At 47.5% G+C, this 17,595-nt stretch overlaps 1 protein-coding gene across 1 annotated transcript; it reads left to right on the top strand.

The window, feature by feature from the left end:
* Nucleotides 1-200: 200 nt before the first annotated feature.
* LOC136525681 (phosphopantothenate--cysteine ligase 2-like) lies at nt 201-1,418 on the top strand. The gene is made up of 6 exons (XM_066518585.1): nt 201-340; nt 448-492; nt 735-820; nt 1,050-1,102; nt 1,205-1,324; nt 1,410-1,418. The coding sequence occupies exons 1-6, from the start codon at nt 201-203 to the stop codon at nt 1,416-1,418; spliced, it is 453 nt and encodes a 150-aa protein (XP_066374682.1).
* Nucleotides 1,419-17,595: the final 16,177 nt, after the last annotated feature.

Raw genomic sequence — 17,595 nt, 5'->3', positions numbered from 1 at the left:
CCGGCGTGCAGGGTCCGCAGCTCGACGACGTTGGCGTGGCCCTCCTTCTAGCGCAGGTGGGTGGTGAGGACATGTCGTAACTGGATCTCGCCGGCCGCTGTGAGGACGAAGCTGCCGCCGCCGCCGCGAGGCTAGCAGCCGCCACTCGGGCGCGCCATCAGCCACCGCTCGAGAGGCCGCGAGGCCAGCAGCCGCAGCTCATGAGGCCGCGATTGCGTGCTGCAGGGAGCCGCGGAGTGGTGTGCATCACCTCCGGCGGCACTACGGTGCCCCTAGAGCAGCGGTGCGTGCGCTTCATCGACAATTTAGGCTCCGGCCAGCGCGGTGCCGCCTCCACCGAGTACGCAGACAAATCACGCACTCATCTGCTTTTTATTGCTCTGCTTGCTTGCTGTTATGGAGCTGGTCCGTTCATCTTTTGGTTCAATGGAGATCGGTTCAATGCAGGTATTTTCTCAAGGCCGGCTACCCTGTCATCTTCATCCATTGCCGGTGAGTCCTCCGAACCAGACAATTTTTGTTCAGTATAGTTGGGGTGGAACTGAACTTGCTGCATGCTCAAAATTTTAACTGAAATTGCCGGTATAGTTCTGTTTGGTGTAGCTAGGCTCGGCTTGTGAAGCCCTCAGAGCCAAATGTCACAGGATGTTCGGTGTAGTTAGGTGCAAGTTGTTTTTGTTCAGTTCTGAATGCCCAAATAAGACAAGTTGTGAGTGACACCTACCTCTTTGCAGTGGGAGCAAGCAGCCTTACTGTAGGTTTCTTCCAGAGGATTCCTTTCTCGATCTTTTTGAGCTCGGTGAAGACTCGGAGATCCAAGGTTTGGACTGTAATCCTGAATTATGCATGTCATGCAAACTGACCCAAAATCTGACTGGTCTGGCGGCTCCCTGTATGGTTTTATGTTACCTGCCTTCTTAGTTTATCTCCTCGCCTTGAATGTTCAATCTTCACACCTCATTCCTTTACAGTAATTACATGTAATGTTCTAATCACTATATGCATTCTTCTTTTGAAACACCTGTTTGTATCCTTGTTATGCATCTCAGTTCCACAGTCTCATTCCTCGGTGGTCAAGGCAGCAATTAGCAATTACCGGAAGGTATATATATATGTGCCTCTTGTATGTCGTCTTTCTCTTGTGAAGCATTAGCTGCAACCAGATTGATATGGTACCATGGCTGTCTTGTATTCACTATCACAGGCAACCAGATTGAACGGGTACGACGCGGCGGCGCACCTGACGGAGGAGACATTCTGCAGCATCGGCATCATCTCCGTCTTCGGCTGGGCGTACATTCTGGCCCTCATCTTCAGCATCCAGGTACTTGCTTGCTGAGGAAACTAACACACGTGCAATGCATTGCAGTCAGCTGTCGATTCCTCTCACAAATGTCATCCCATGTCAGATTAATTGATTAAGAAAAATTTTTATTCTATAATATTTGAAACTGCATAGAGAAGGTGGCAATGCAGATGTGGTAGCTGGATAGAGATAGCAATGCAACGTCCTGATATTTGCATCTTTCGGATTCCTACGGATCTACATGAATTCTACTGTGGTTAATTAAAAACAAAAAAAAGGCCATGTCAAACCAGAAAGCAGATCACAGTACTTTAGATGACATAACATACAACAACACAGGTACGAGCGCTTCATGGGCTGTGGCGGAGTTACTTTTATATTTTTATAACCTTCTTAGTTTCAGTTCAACCACCTGTGAATGAGGCTGAGCGGAAGAGGGAAGAGAGGAATAGAAAACAACGAGAATACCGAGCAAGGATAAAGGCTAACGAAACTGACGAGCAGAGAGAAGAGAGGAATAAAAGGCGTCGGGAACAACGCCTTTTAGTTCTGTTTAGTTCTGTTTTTTTCACATTATTTGATACTCCTTTCTCATGGAGTGATTTTTTTTATTCCTCACACTTTTGTGGGTATTGAAAATTGATTCCTCATCAGCAAGAGTAGTATGGATTTTTAGTCCATTTCAGTTGACTCATACATATTATTGCTTCACTGTAGATCAACTTTTTTAGTGTTTTTTGCTGCTCTGGTTAGGCGTGAAGATTTGGGAATTGTTGCAGTGACCATACCATCTGAACAATTTTATGCCATGGCAGGATATATGATTTTCATCTATTCATAATATAAAATTCTTGTAAATATTATTAGCTCAATTTTTTGTAAATATTATTAGTATTGTTGACGCCCTTCGTGGAGGCGAGGAGGAAGCCATGGTGCCTGCTGTCAGCGTCCCGATCGCCCAATCGCCCGCGCCCACGCCCTTCGCGGAGGCGAGGAGGAAGCCATGGTACCTGCTGTCAGCGTCCCGATCGCCCTGGTCGCCCGCGACCCTTCGTGGAGGCGAGGAGGAAGCCGTGGTGCAAAAGTATTTTCCGGATTGTATACATGCTCAAATACAATTATGTAAAAGTTGAACTATGAAAAAAAAACATTGGTTGTTTTTATGTGCATTCCTAAAATAAAACCGTAGCGTTAGCACGGGCATTATACTAGTAGACAAAAAGACCACCAGACACCAAGCACTGGCACTATATAGCAATATAAACGGACAAAGGAGAAACAATACGTATGATTGGGAAATAAAGAGTTCTTGTTAGAAAAGAAACCCAATAATAATAAAAAGGAAAACTAGTAGTCGATACGCTCTTGAAAAGAATGACTCTTTAGGAGCTAGCTGTCACTAGGTCAATGAAAAAATGGTGACATGCCTTCTTTTTTAGACCAAAGGTATATTGGCCTAGCTTTTATTGAAAGCGTAATAGAGGGTATTGCTGGGTTTACCAGCTTACAATTCAAGTGTAGATAAGAGAAACATCGTCCTCGCCTAAAAAAAAACAACAACTAGCGGCACTGGACATAACAAGCAAGAGAAACATGATAGAAAAGAGCAGCTCCGGGATCTTCAGAACACACAGGTCACCAAGTTGACAGCCTTTCCTCCATCTTCAGCAGCGTTGCCTCCATCTTGTTGCGGTCCTCCGTCTTCGATAACTTGATCCACTGCTTTAAGAAACCATAAGCTTTGTAAGCCACCTGCTTGGGAGATTTAATAACAATAATATTTGAGAACACTAGGCCATTTCTAGATTTCCACAGTTCCCAACCTACAGCCGCTACTATCCACCACATAAGAGAGTTATTACATCTATCATCAACCGCTACACAAATTTCTTGAAATGAGATAATAGAAGTCGGAATTTTTGGCCATCCCAAGCTATCCCTCACCCAACTCCATGTCACCACCGCCGCAGGGTATTGGAAAAGTAGGTGATCAACCGTTTCTTCCTTGTCACAATATTTGTAGAGTTTAGACCCATCTCAATTCCTCTTCTTAAGCTGCTGGGCAGTTTGTAATCTATCATGTCATGTCATCCACAGAAAAAAATCTGCACTTTCAGGGGAATCTTTGCCCTCCAAATCTCCATCATTCTGACATCTCTCTCTCCTCCAAAGGTAATAGATATGTACATGCTCCTGGATGGAAACTTAATTGCCAGACTTTTCCAACTTCCATATCACCTTATCCGTCCCCTCAATAAGATTCAAATCACCTGGTTTCCCCATCATTTCCCTCCACTTAGCTAATTCTTTGTCCCCAAATTCCTTCTATAGTTCAACCTCCATTGATTTCTATTTGCCCCCTCCACAGAGATATCCTGATCATGACAAATCTTGTATAAGTTTGGAAAATAAATTTTGAGTGCACACTCCTCTAACCATACATCCTTCCAGAACCTAGTTTGTTTACCACCAACCACAACATGTCCTTTACCCCTTTCATACCACTCCTTGACTGAATGCAACCCTTGCAAGAATTGTGAGCTCCCTCTACTAGTACTCTGACTAAAGCCTTTGCCTCTTAAATATTTCCTCTACAATAGGTTTATACATAGGCTGTCCTCTCCACTTTCCAGTCTGTAAATCCACTTACAAAACAAAGCAGAATACATAGCTCTAGTATCAATGAAGCCTAGTCCTCCAAACTCTTTAGGTTTATCCAAAGCCTCTCACTTGATCATATGATACTTCTTATTTCCTACTCCTTCCTAGAAGAACTTGCCTCTTGTAGAATCAAACCTCTGATGAGTCCCCTCATACAGCCAATAAAAGCCCATAGTGTATATGGGGATACTTGTCATACTACTATTAACCAGAATTCATCTCCCCCCTCCCAAAGGATAAGTGACCACATTTCCAGGTCTGCAGTCTTTTCTCCATTTTCTCAGCAGCATCACTCAACTCGGCCATGGTAAGTTTTCTGTCACTGATAGGTAAACCCAGATATCTCATAGGAAACTTGTCTAACTTACAATTAAAATAAAGCGTCTGCCACCTCCTTCCCTACCTCCTCTGACAGACCCACAGTGAAAATTTCACTTCTTTGAATAATGGAAAAAGTCTACATAACCCCCTGACTCTTGATGTTGTGTCTACTTCATCCCCTGAACTATAAAACCATGTATGGAACACCCTAAACTTTCCTAAACCAGTTATTTAACCCCTTGTAGTGGTTTTGCCCCCTGGTTTTGCTGACGTGTCATTCCAAGCTAACTTACATTGACATGTTGGTGTTTGGGCCCACACTGTTGGAACCGGTGGTGAGCACCGAATTCTCGATCTTGGAGCTGGCTTGCAGCCGGCCTGGCTCGTTACCACGAGCCTGCGCTCCGACATGTCCTAGATCCACCGGAGCTACAACATATAAGGTCTTGGGCCTTACTCAACCCAAAAGACTAGCCTGATAGGTGGGGGTTATCCCATCTTATATGTTGTGCTCCCCCACCATCACTACACGATGTGAGACTAAACCCCAACAATCTCCCCCTTAGTCACACATCGGGGTGCCCCCGCCATATGTGATGCCCGAGATTTTTTATTGGATTTAGCTTTTTCGACCATGGACTCCGATACCAATTGTTGGAACCAGTGGTGACCACCGAGTTCTCGATCTTGGAGCTGCCTTGCAGCCGGCCTAGCTTGTTACCACGAGCCTGCACTCCCACAGGTCTCAGGTCTACCGGAGCTACAACATATAAGGCCTTGGGCCTTACTCAACCCAAAAGACTAGCTTGATACTCAACCCAAAAGACTAGCCTGATAAGTGGGGATTCTCCCGTCTTATATGTTGTGCTCCCCACCATCGCTACACGATGTGGGGCTAAACCCCAACACACACGTCATAGAAAAGCTTCTCGGTGGTGGATTTATAACTGCGACCTCGGCGACTTCTTCCACGGGCACTAGCAGAGGGAGGGAAAAGGGAGCAGAGGAGCAGGAGATGGCCTCGCAAACTACCGCCAAAGATGCCATGCCTTCCGTGGACCTACGACGACAGTTGTCCCGCGCGTGACCTCCGCCGCGCGGTCGAGTCCTTCCTCCTCGACAGCAATGGCGTCGGGTCCGTCGAGCCGGCACCGCTCACGTTGCCGCGCTCTACGACGTCGTCTTCGAACAGTTTGACGCCGACCACATCGACCCCGTCGACTGCGCCGAGTTCCATGATGAGATGTTGTAACACCCCTGGTGTTATGATCTCGTTAGCACTGAGATTTAGGCCTAAGAAAATTTCCCGAAAATGAGTTCCTCGAATTTTGATTTTAAAACAAACTTGAAGTGATAAGTGGATTCTGTGTGACTTAGTTTTGTGGACTCGAATAAACATCCAAGTTAAATTATTCAGTGCGTAAAAATATTTAGAAATGTCTGACAACAATTCTAGCAAATAAGTAGTGGATGGTTTGTTCTATGGGATTAAGTGTGAAAAACAATTTTTATAAACCAAATAAAATATAGCTTGTAATTCATATTTAGATAAAAGTTTGAAGTGCAAGTTTAGTAGATAAAATGCTATTTTTGGTGTTTGAATTCTAACAAAATTTTCTAAATCTTAGTTCGTGTTTTGGTACGATTTGTTGCATCAAAGTGTGTACTTGAGCCTTCGTCGTATTAGTAAGTTGTTTTCGGTTCGCTTTTAGAAGGGTGTGTGACGTCGTTCCAGCTAGCCCGGCCACTGCCTCGCTCTGCGCTGTGCTCCTGCCGTCTCACGTCGTGTCCAGGCCTGCTGCACCGCTGTCGGTCCTACCATTGCTGCTTGCTCTGGCCAGCGTCGTCACGTCATCTTGAATGGCGCTGCACATAGCCGTGGCCCCGGTCGAAGTGACGATGGAACGCGTCATTGCCCGGCATGGCCCTGCCGGCCATGTTGTGCCAGTCAGTCCTGCCCACGCTGTGTTTATGAAGAAGATGGCCGACCGGACCACGTGCTCGGACGAGCTCGCTCAGGTCTCCTCATCTTTTTCTCTGCGCCCCTCTCCTCTGCCCACTCTGCCTCTGTTTCTGCTGGCTCTTCCTAGCCAAGCCGCGCGCTGCTTTTTTCCCTCCCTCTCCTTTCCTGCTATGCCATGGAGGAGGCGCCCCAGCCCCAGGAGCACCGTCGCCAGGCCACCGTCCCTGTGCCTCCCTCCCTCACGAGCGTGCCGAGCCACACTGTCTTGCCCCGCTCCCTGCTGCTCGTCCCTTGGCGCTCTCCCTTGCTCCACCACATGTAGCGCCGGCGTCCCCCCCTGTTCGGCTGCTACTGCTATTCGAGGCTGCGGCTGCCCCGCTGCACGCAATGGTTGCGTCGCCGTTGTAGCGTCTCGCGCCCGCGTTGCCACACCTCCCGCGGACGACCACGCTGGAAAATCGAATCAAGGTTGTGCCCACCGTCGCTCGGCTCGTTGCGTGGGCGCGCGAGCGCGCGTGGGTCCCCAGTGCCGCGTTGGGCCGGCTGCTCCACGGTGTCGTCCCTCTCAAGCGCCGCTCCACCTCCGTGCTCGGTCACCACGCTATCGTGCACCGCATCCCCTGCTAGCTCGCGCCACCGCAGCACCATGCCGCCTCCAATCATGGACGGCTGCTGTCATCGCTCGGTTCCTCACATGTGCGTGTGTGCCCCTCAGCCCCACTACTGACCGCGCTGCCCCGTGCCACGTCCCCGTCGTGGTCGTGCTGCCGTCGCGGTCGCCTTGGCGAGCACCCTGTTCGCGAGCAGCCACCGTCGATGTTCCGCTGCCCGCACCCACTCGTGCTGGGCCCGCGTCTCCACCTGCTAATGTTTTCCCCTTCGCCTCTGCACGCCTCCTCGACGGGCCTGTCGTGGCTAGAGTCCCGCCACGCTCTCCTGCCGGCGTAGCCCCGGCCGAGCGTCACCGACGTCACTGTGGCCATCACCTGGCCATGGACGCCACTGTCTCGGCCCACGCCCCTCTCGAGAGAGCGCGCGAGCTCCACTGCGCTGCCTTTCCACGCGCCTCACCCGTGCTGGCGTGCCGCTAGTGCCCCACGCGCCGTCCACCGTCTCCATCGGTCGGCGCACCGCCTCCCCTACAGCAGCCACATCCGGTCACCATGCCGCGTCGCCACCGCACATCGCCCCACTGCTATGGGCCACCTCCTTTCGTGTTGTGGGCACCCTTGGTTGTGGGTTGGTCTCGCGCACCCCGTAGGCGGTCCTCTGTCACCGTCGTGTCTTCCTGTCGACAGAATATACTCGGCAGTCCACCGAGGGGTATCCCACAATGGTAGATTTGTCGGTGGGGGTGCGCGTAATCAGGAACCGGATGGTGACACAAGGCGCAGAGACAGCGATTTAGATAGGTTCGGGCCGTCTGATCGACGTAATACTCTACGTCCTATGTTTTTGGTGTATTGTATTGATTTGGACGATCAAGTAGCTTGATGTAGCCTATCCGCTAGGGGACCCCTGCCTCTCCTTATATAGTCTGGAGAGACAGGGTTACAAGTAAAGTATCATATTTGGTACTATACAATGTCTTGCAGTGCACGCCTTGATCTTGTGGGCCGGGCCACCTCCGATGGTGCGACCCATGTCTTGGGGGCCATACCCCCACAGCTAGTCCCCGAGCCTGACAGTAGGTGACGCAGACACGTGGTGCCAGGGTCATAAAGTAGAAGACCAGTCGAGCAGGCAGCCAGTCTCTAGGCATAGCCTCGAGATGAGAACAAGCACATTCACCGCAAGGTGAAGTGTGCCCACTTAGTCCCCGAGCTTGCTAGAAGATGAAGAATGAATCTTGTAGCAGGGTCAAAGAAGTCTGAAAGCTTGCCGACGTCGTCTGACATGCGCGTATCAAGACCCTAGACGTGCTGCCCAAGATCAGCACCCTGATCCGAACAGCATGGAGCAGCTTGATAGCACACCGATGAGACGTAGCAAGATCCGAGCAGCAAGGGAGTCCCCGGCGTCGCTGGCGATGACCGAGCATCGAGGAGCGAGGAGTCCCCGGCGTTGCTAGCGATGTCCGAGCAACGAGGAACGAGGAGTCTCTGACGTCACTGGCGATGTCTGAGCACCGAGGAGCAAGGAGTTCCCAGCGTCACTGGCGATGACCGAGCACCGAGGAGCGAGGAGTCCCCGGCGTCGCTAGCGATGTCCGAGCACCGAGGAGCCCTTAGCGTAGGCGGTGAGGTCCGAGCATCGAGGAGTGAGGAGTCCCTGGCATCGCTGGTGATGTCCGAGCACCGAGGAGCGAGGAGTCCCTAGCGTCGCTGGCGATGACCGAGCACCAAGGAGCGAGTAGTCCCCGGCGTCGCTGCCGATGTCTGAGCACCGAAGAGCGAGGAGTCCCCGGTGTCACTGGCGATGACCGAGCACCAAGGAGCGAGGAGTCCCCAGCGTCGCTGGCGATGACCGAGCACCGAGGAGCAAGGACTCCCCGATGTCGCTGGCGATGTCCGAGCACCGAGGAGCCCTCAGCGTAGGCGGCGAGGTCCGAGCACCGAGGAGTCCCCGGCGTAGGCGGCGAGGTCCGAGCACCGATGTAGCTGATGACGTCCATGCGGTGAAGTATGCCCACTTAGTCCTCGAGCACGAAGTATCCGTGCGCCGAGGAGTAACCGGTGTAGCTGGCGATCCGTTCGATCAACTGGTCGACGACGGAGTCCATGAACCAAGCGGTCCAACTAGTTGATCGGTGGAGAAGTCTGAGCATCAGGTGATTCGATCACTTGGACGATGATCCTGTAATGCAAACATGTAGAATGGGTAGTACATGACGCACAAATAAATAAACTCTGGAGAAAAATCAGCAATGGTGATGAAACGGCGTATGCAGTTCGGCGATCAGTTGGCGTGAAAATATATTTATGTTTAATATAAACCGCCCAAACAGTTACTGTGTAGCTGAGTCTCCACCCCTAGTTAGCCCATAGTCCATAACGTCGAGCGCGGAGCCCGTGCACGTGTAGGAGGAACAGGCATGACCAAGGAGCCGCTGCCGACCACCCATAACGCAGAGCGTGGAGCCCGTAGCACGTGTAGGGAGGAGCCAGAGACAGGGCCGTCTCTGGAGGCGTTCTAGCATCAACGTTACTGTTCGAGGGTTCGGAAAATCATTTGGAGAGAAAATATAGAAAAAATAGCTTGGAGAAACATTATGGCGATATACGAAGATTGGAGAATATTTAGAAGAATATTAAAACGTGACTTAGCCTTAGACGGAGCGTCTGATCGGCGGCGTATGGCGTTATCTGGTCTGTGTTGACGATGAGCACCTGGCGGGTGGTGAGTTGTTGGTGAAGATGACCTCGGAGGTGGTTCCGAGATCGGATCTGCTGTCACAGGGGCTGGTGTAGCAGCGATGAATCGTCGTCGTGGATCGGGATGGATCTCCACGAGATTGACGACAAGAACGTGTTGTTGATTTGAGGTCCATCTGGCTCGCCATGGATCAAGCGCACACCCCTACCTGGCGCGCCAACTGTCGATAGAATATGCTCAGCAGTCCATCGAGGGATATCCCGTGATGGAAGATTTGTCGATGGGGGTGCACGTAATCAGGAACCGGATGGTGACACAAGGCGCAGAGACAGCGATTTAGACAGGTTTGGGCCGTCTGATCGACGTAATACCCTACGTCCTGTGTTTTTAGTGTATTGTATTGATCTGGATGACCAAATAGCTTGATGTAGCCTATCCGCTAGGGGACCCCTACCTCTCCTTATATAGTCTGGAGAGACAGAGTTACAAGTAAAGTATCCTATTTGGTACTATACAATGTCTTGCGGTGCACGCCGAGCAGTGCCGTGCACGCCTTGATCTTATGGGCGGGGCCACCTCCGATGGTGCGACCCATGTCTTGGGGGCCATATCCCCACACTTCCCCGACCGGGATTGGCCGTCGGCCGGCTACCCTGTGCCCATCCCCTGTTCGGGCTCTCCTGGAATTGGGAAAACGAGAATAGGAACAAAGGTAAGGGCTTAGGTGCAATTCAGTTGACTCTAATGAATAGTAGAAACGGTACCATACGAAATAGGCAGAAGCTTGGGGATGTTCTTGCAAAAACCGCCAGGCCGGTTTGCTTGGGCCGTGCTTTGGCTGGGTCAGCCTGCTGCAGCTCGCGTCCGCGCCGCTTGGGCCATGCCCGCCCCGCCTGGGCCGGACTGGTGCCGCCTACGCTGGGCCGCATGTGCACGCTGTGCTCTAGGCCGCCGTGCTAGGCTGATCTCGCCCGCGCGCATGCCCCGCCGTGCTGGTGAAAGGTCCTAATGGCTAGAGGGGGTGAATAGCCTATTAAAAAAAATTCTACAACAACACTTAACAAACCGGTTAGACAATTATGAGGCGAAGCAAGTGTTGCGCTAGCCTACTAAAAAAGCAAGCCAACTACCACAATTCTAGTTTATATAGTTTCTATCCACACAATAGCTATGACACTTCACTAAGTTAGTGTGCTCTCAAAAGCTAACTAAAGAGCCATACTAACCAAACTAACAAGCTCTCACAACTAGCTACACTAAAGACCTTGACAACTAGTTTGCGGTAAAGTAAAGAGAGTGAGCAAGAAGGTTATACCGCCGTGTCGAGGAAGGAGCCAATCAATCACAAGAATTAATAACAATGAAGACCAATCACCTCAGAATCAAATGATGAACACAATAATTTTTTACCGAGGTTCACTTGCTTGCCGGTAAGCTACTCCTCGTTGTGGCGATTCACTCACTTGAAGGTTCACGCGCTAATTGGCATCACACGCCAAATCCTCAATAGGGTGCCGCACAACCAACACAAGATAAGGACCACACAAGCTACGAGCAATTCACTAGAGTACCTTTTGGCTCTCCATCGGAGAAAGGTCAAGAACCCCTCACAATCACCACGATCAGAGCCGGAGACAATCACCACCCTCCGCTCGACAATCCTCGCTGCTCCAAACCGTCTAGGTGGCGGCAACCACTAAGAGTAACAAGCGAAACACGAATACCAAGTGCCTCTAGATGCAAACACTCAAGGAATGTACTTGGATTCTCTACCAACTTCACAAAGATGATGAATAAATGATGGAGATGAGTGGGAGGGCTTTGGCTAAGCTCACAAGGTTGCTATGTCAATACAAATGGCCAAGAGAGTGAGCTTGAGCCGGCCATAGGGCTTAAATAGAAGCCTCTAAGAAATAGAGCCGTTGTACCCCTTCACTAGGCACAACACGGGATGACCGGAAGCTTCGGTCATATCGATCGGACGCTGGACCTCAGCGTCCTGTCACACGATGCGTGCGATGTGTCCCATCTCTTCAAATGTTGATCGCCCGATCTCAACGGTCAAGTGATGACCGGACGCAGCAGCTCAAAGTGACCGGACGCTGAACCCCAGCGTTCGGTCATTTCCAGTAAGCATCTAGAGACGACTTTTCACGACCGAACGGGTCCGGTCATGCTTGACCGGACACAGCCAGTGTTCGGTCAGTCATCCTCAACACTGTGTGTTGCCACGTCAGCAGGACCGGATGTAGCCTTCCAGCGTCCGATCAGTTTGTGACCCACCGTCCGATCACTGCATGACCAGTGACTAAATCATTTTCACCTCTATCTTCTTCATCCTTGCTCAAATGTGTCAACCACCAAGTGTATCACCTTATGCATATGTGTTAGCATATTTTCACAAACATTTTAAGGGTGTTAGTACTCCACTAGATCATAAATGCATATGCAATGAGTTAGAGCATCTAGTGGCACTTTGATAACCGTATTTTGATACGAGTTTCACCCCTCTTAATAGTACGGCTATCGAACCTAAATATGATCACACTCTCTAAGTGTCTTGATCACCAAAATAAAATAGCTCCTACCATTTATACCTTTGCCTTGAGTCTTTTTTGTCTTTCTTCTTTTCAAGTTCAAGTGCTTGATCATCACCATGGCATCATCATCATCATGTCATGGTCTTTATTTACTTCATCACTTGGAATGTGCTACCTATCTCATGATCACTTGATAAACTAGATTAGCACTTAGGGTTTCATCAATTCACCAAAACCAAACTAGAGCTTTCAGCTAGGCTGCTGGGCCAGTTTACAAGTTAAACTATAAAATGTGTAGTTATTCAAAAATTATAAAACTAATTTTGTTAAGTTTCTAAAATCACGATCTACCTGATAGGGTATTTCGTTCACATAGGTTCTGTATATTTTTAGGATTGCTCTAATTATTTTTAACATGCTTAATATTGTTAAAAGGTGAACTTGTAGGAATTTCCGTGATAAATCGGTGATAGTGTTGACTCTGGGAATTTTATAGTAAATTACTAATATTATTAGCTGCTCACTATAATTTTTGTAGCTCTAGAATAATTAGTTTGCTAGATAGATAATGGATAATGATGCCCTAGTTCGAATAATGATTAAATCGATAGAATAAAATACAGAAGCCACTTGGGTTTATATAACTAAAATAATTGTTGAGAAATAACGTCTTATTCGACAGCATGGATCTATAGGCTAAGTACAGTCGTCGTTAGAACTAGCTCGTTAACTTGAAAGGCGTAAATCGTATTTTACAAGTTACGGTTGCAGTCGATTAATTACATCTTTATATTGCATTGCATTGCATATCATACTAGGGACGTCGATGGATTGCGGAGTCATCAGGAGTTGCTGGAGAAATGGTGCTTTTGGAGATCATGTCGCCATGATGGAAAGCTAACTTCTGATTAAATCTTATTCAGACAAGCTCCGGTGCATAACCCCTACTTTTTTGTACTTTAAATTATATTTGTGCATTAAGTTTTAAGGAGTTGATTGAAACCCACTTGTATATATAAATATCTTTATTCTATGAGTCTTACTAGTATGACAGGATCGTGTAGATTGCTATGCTATAGGACTCTGATAGAAGTCGAGTGATTGTCTGTCACTCGCGAGAGATAGGAAATATATTACTGTATTAATATCATTTGGAAAATATAAATGGTGGAAAGGAAAAATGGTGACCGGGCAGGGATATGGTTTGGGTATTGGTGGGTGTAAGAGGTTGTGTTCTGCGGTCAACGGGACATAGCTTGGTTACACTATTTTCCCTGTCTGTGTCGGTTAAGGACCGACCCTTGCATAAGACTCTAGGTAAGTCACAGACTTATTATCCCGAGCACATATTTGGGTATGGGCGCTTGAAAGACTTGTTACTCTCTTGTCATGGGTTCTGACTCTTTCCGGACCGACTGTCAGGGTAGTTTTTGGGTTAGGAGGTCCTTACACCGCACTGAGTCCGGAACTTAGGGGTGGGGGCTTGGAGTCCCAGTTTAGATTGAGATCTGGACCCTGTGACAGGAGTGTAGTGGGTTGGTCCTGCTTATGCCTGGGGTACAAGCGGGGCGTGTGTTTTCGGGGTACCCAACTGAGGGCATTGATTCGCAAATCACCGAAAAATCCGGTACGGCTTGTCAACGGTCTAGTACCGTAGTAAGAACTGGAAGATGAATGATGAAAAAAGGAAATCTGATTGCTTAGCACCTGCTTAAAAGTAGCACATATGCTTACATAGAATGGTTATTTAATGAACTAATGCACTGCTAATAAAAATCGAATATAAGGACGCACCTTTAGTAATGCTTTTTGCAGATGCAATAAACCCACAAGCCAGATAACCTTGCATATCCTTGGAGTCTTTTTTTTCTTCTATCGAATAAGTCTTGCTGAGTACAATTGAGTACTCAGGGTTTTATTCCCCCTATGTGGATACCTTCTAGTGGGCTCAGCGAGGATTCATTTACGCTGCGATCGTAGTTTTTATTTATAACTCTCTATAAATGTTTTTATAATGGAAGTTTTATAATCTGTTGTCATAATTTATATATCAATGCTTCAACACGTCATGAATAAATGTTTAATTTCGCTGTAACTCTATTCACATGTTTATATTCCGTTGTTAAATTAAATTGTTCATAACTCTGATAACATGATAATATTCTGCTATTAACCACAGTAAATATTATACTCTGATGTTGTATTAAAAGTAATGTAAGAACTGGTTAAGAATGATGTAAGCTTTATTCTCTCAATCATGATCCTGATGAAAAATTGTGGATTTTCGGGTTCTCCCCTGGGATGTGCAAGACGGGACTGCGTAATTTAGCCGAGCACTCCTGAGAGACGTTAGATTAGACGATTCTGCCACAGATACGTCTGTTGGAACCGGTGATGACCACCGAGTTCTCGATGTTAGAGCTGGCTTGTAGCCTTCACGGCTCACTACCAGAGCCTGTGCTCTTATAGGTCCCAGATCCAACATATAAGGTCTTAGGTCTTACTTAACCCGAAAGACTAGCCTGATTCCAGCTTATATGTTTTGGGACTAACCCCACCAACGTGTTCGTCCGCGAGGAGCAGCGTCAGGACGCGGATATCGCTGTGAGGCCTGATGCCGAGGACGAGGTCGGGTCTCGGACAGGCAGGGTAGTAGTTGAATCTGGCGTACGTGATGCCCTTGTCGCCGAACTGGTCGATGATGCTGTCGTCGTCGAGCTCCAGAAGCCTGGCCATCGCCCGGAGGATGCCGTCCTTGACTCGCGTGCAGCCGAGCGTGTACTCGTGCACAAGACCCCTGCATAGCATTTCAGTTGTGAACCAAAAGTCAGGCGCGGCTTCAGGGAATCATCAGTTGAGGAGAAACAATACGCAATTTAGGAAATATAAAGAGTTCTTATATTAGAAAAGAAAGCCAAAAATAGAAAAGGGGAAATTGGTAGTCGATACGCTCTTCAAAAGAATGACTCTTTAGGAGTTATATTGTCGCTAGGTCAATGAAAAAAATGGTGATATGCTTTCACCACCATCAGTAAAATGGAGATATGCTTTACGAAAGGGAATTATGTTTATCTCTATTGTTAACGCGTTGTTTGGGTCTCACGGTCTATAGTTTAGACGCTAACTCTTTAGACCATGGAATCTAAATAGAGCATGACTTTTTTGTATCTTTTTTCCCCTCTTTTGGCAATGCAAATAATCCCCCTGACAAACCATGATATCCAAGTTCATGGAAAGTGACAAAGCTTCTCAGGTACTATATCACAAAGCACTTACAAATTCTAGAGACATAGCATATAGAGTGCAATCATATCAATCAAAGCCAAACAATATTGAAGAAGATATATTGTGATACAAGCATTTGATCAACTCTCTTCGAGATTATACAAAAAAAAAAAATTGTCTCCACGTGAGCAAGTAAGGCCATGTTTGGTATAGGAGCTATTTTCAGCTTCATCCCACACTAATCCCTTGTGAGAGCACGTTTTTAAGGAGCTTCACGTGTGAAGCTATTTTAAAAATAACCGTTTGGCACAAAACAACTTCAAAAGGCTCGTGAAGCCAATGGAGAAGTTGTGCCAAACGAAACCTAACTAGTGATAACTTGAAGATTAAGTTACCACTAGTGCTATATGAAGCTCAAACTAGACAATCAAAGTTCTAAAATGGTAGGCTCCCTTTTCATGCATCATGTGTTAATCCTTGGATCAGTAGGTAACATGGAGTAACTCCACCTAATTGAGTAAAAGCAGTCCCCTTTCCCTACACGGAGCAAAAAAAACAGGGTGGGGGTGGGGGGATTGAAGCCAAAAAAAAAAAAAATGCTTTAGCATATCCCCTTTCTTAATCCTCTTTTTCTATATTTTTTCTCAATCCCTTAAATGGAGGAGGTCCATTACCATTTTTTTCTCGATCCCCTTCCCCCTCATCATGTCACTGACGTGTGGTTCCTTGGGATGGTGGAGGCCGTCAGGATGGTTGTGTCGCCCTTGTGCTGGGTGTGCGGGCCGCCGCACACAGGCTGGCCACACCGGGCTCGCTGTCGCGCCGCCACGCTGGCTGGCCGCTCCTTGCCGCTGCTCATTGCCGCGTGACAGAGGGAGAGGATGCCGCAGAGGAAGAAAGAGGAGAGAGAGCCACTGTCCTGTGGGCCCCATGTGACAGTAAATGGAAAGGGGATGACTTTTGTCAATCTGCTGCAAAGCATCTCCCCTATCCCTTTAGTTTGGGCAATGCTTAGTTCAAAATAATCTAAGCCATTGATTTATTAGATTTTATGAATTAGTTAAATAAACAAACATCAAAGGAAACAAACAAAAATCTGCCAAAATCCTGTAATCACCGGGAAGGGGACACTTCCAGCCGTGATTTTAGAGTCTACTCCGTAACATCCAACACACATGTATGGATATATGCCACACGTGACGACGTGAAGCTATTACACATTCTTAACACATTTTTTTTTTGAGAATTCTTAACATAAAAATTGGGTTTTTTAGGGTAACATAAAAATTTGTCACGTTACACCATGAACATGTCCTTATCTTCACACATAAAGCATACGTACACGGGATGTTAAGCCTTAGATATGACACGTAAACAAATATTACTATGACTGATTATGTTAAATTAAATACTCATAGCTTAATTATGGATGCATGTTACACAAATATGTATGTCTCGCATCCCAAAATAAAAAAAATATTATAACTCATGTGAGACCTGCAACCTTAAATAGGTCAGATTTAAAAAAAAACAAGTTCACGTAACACACTCTTTGGGATATAAATTATGACACATAGAAATAATTAATCAATCAACTAAAAAACTTACATAGTAGACGTTGGGAAATATCGGCACAGATCTATGTAGCATGCATGTGGATGCACGTCAGATTTGTTTGATAGATAATTTCCTTATTTTCCCTATTTCTCAAACTAAAAATAGATATAAATATATATTTCTTATATTACCTCCTAGGAAGTAATATGTGCTAATAATCATCCAAATTAACGGTACACAGTTATTTAGAGGTACCATAGCAAAGTCTCTTTAGTTTTGTTTTCTCAATCTCCTATACTAGTATTTTAGAGAATGGGAATTCTAACAGAATGATAACACAACCACGTGGCATAGAGATATACTATTACCTACCAATAACAGCCAAATATGACAAAGGGAGAGACTAGCGCCCGGACGTCAAGACGCGGCGCCTGTCCGGACGCACGTGCCTGCTACCCGCCTGTTTTCAATAATTGTACCCTCAAGGCGCCTGTGGATGCAGCTTCGTGCTTCACTTCGCCTCGTGCTCCGTGTCTACTACTTGCCTATGGATGCAGCCTCGTGCTCCGCTTCGCCTCGTGCTCTGCGCCTGCTGCTCGCCCATGGATGTAGCTTCGTGCTTCGCGCTTGCTGTCATGCCAATGGATACAGCTTTGTCCTCCGCGCCTGCTGCCACGCTTCTCGCGCGCAAGCGGGGACCGCTGCGC

Source organism: Miscanthus floridulus, chromosome 19 (genome assembly GCF_019320115.1).
Source record: "Miscanthus floridulus cultivar M001 chromosome 19, ASM1932011v1, whole genome shotgun sequence".
Classification (NCBI taxonomy): Eukaryota; Viridiplantae; Streptophyta; class Magnoliopsida; order Poales; family Poaceae; genus Miscanthus; species Miscanthus floridulus.
This window is presented reverse-complemented; position numbering and strand designations above follow the sequence as displayed.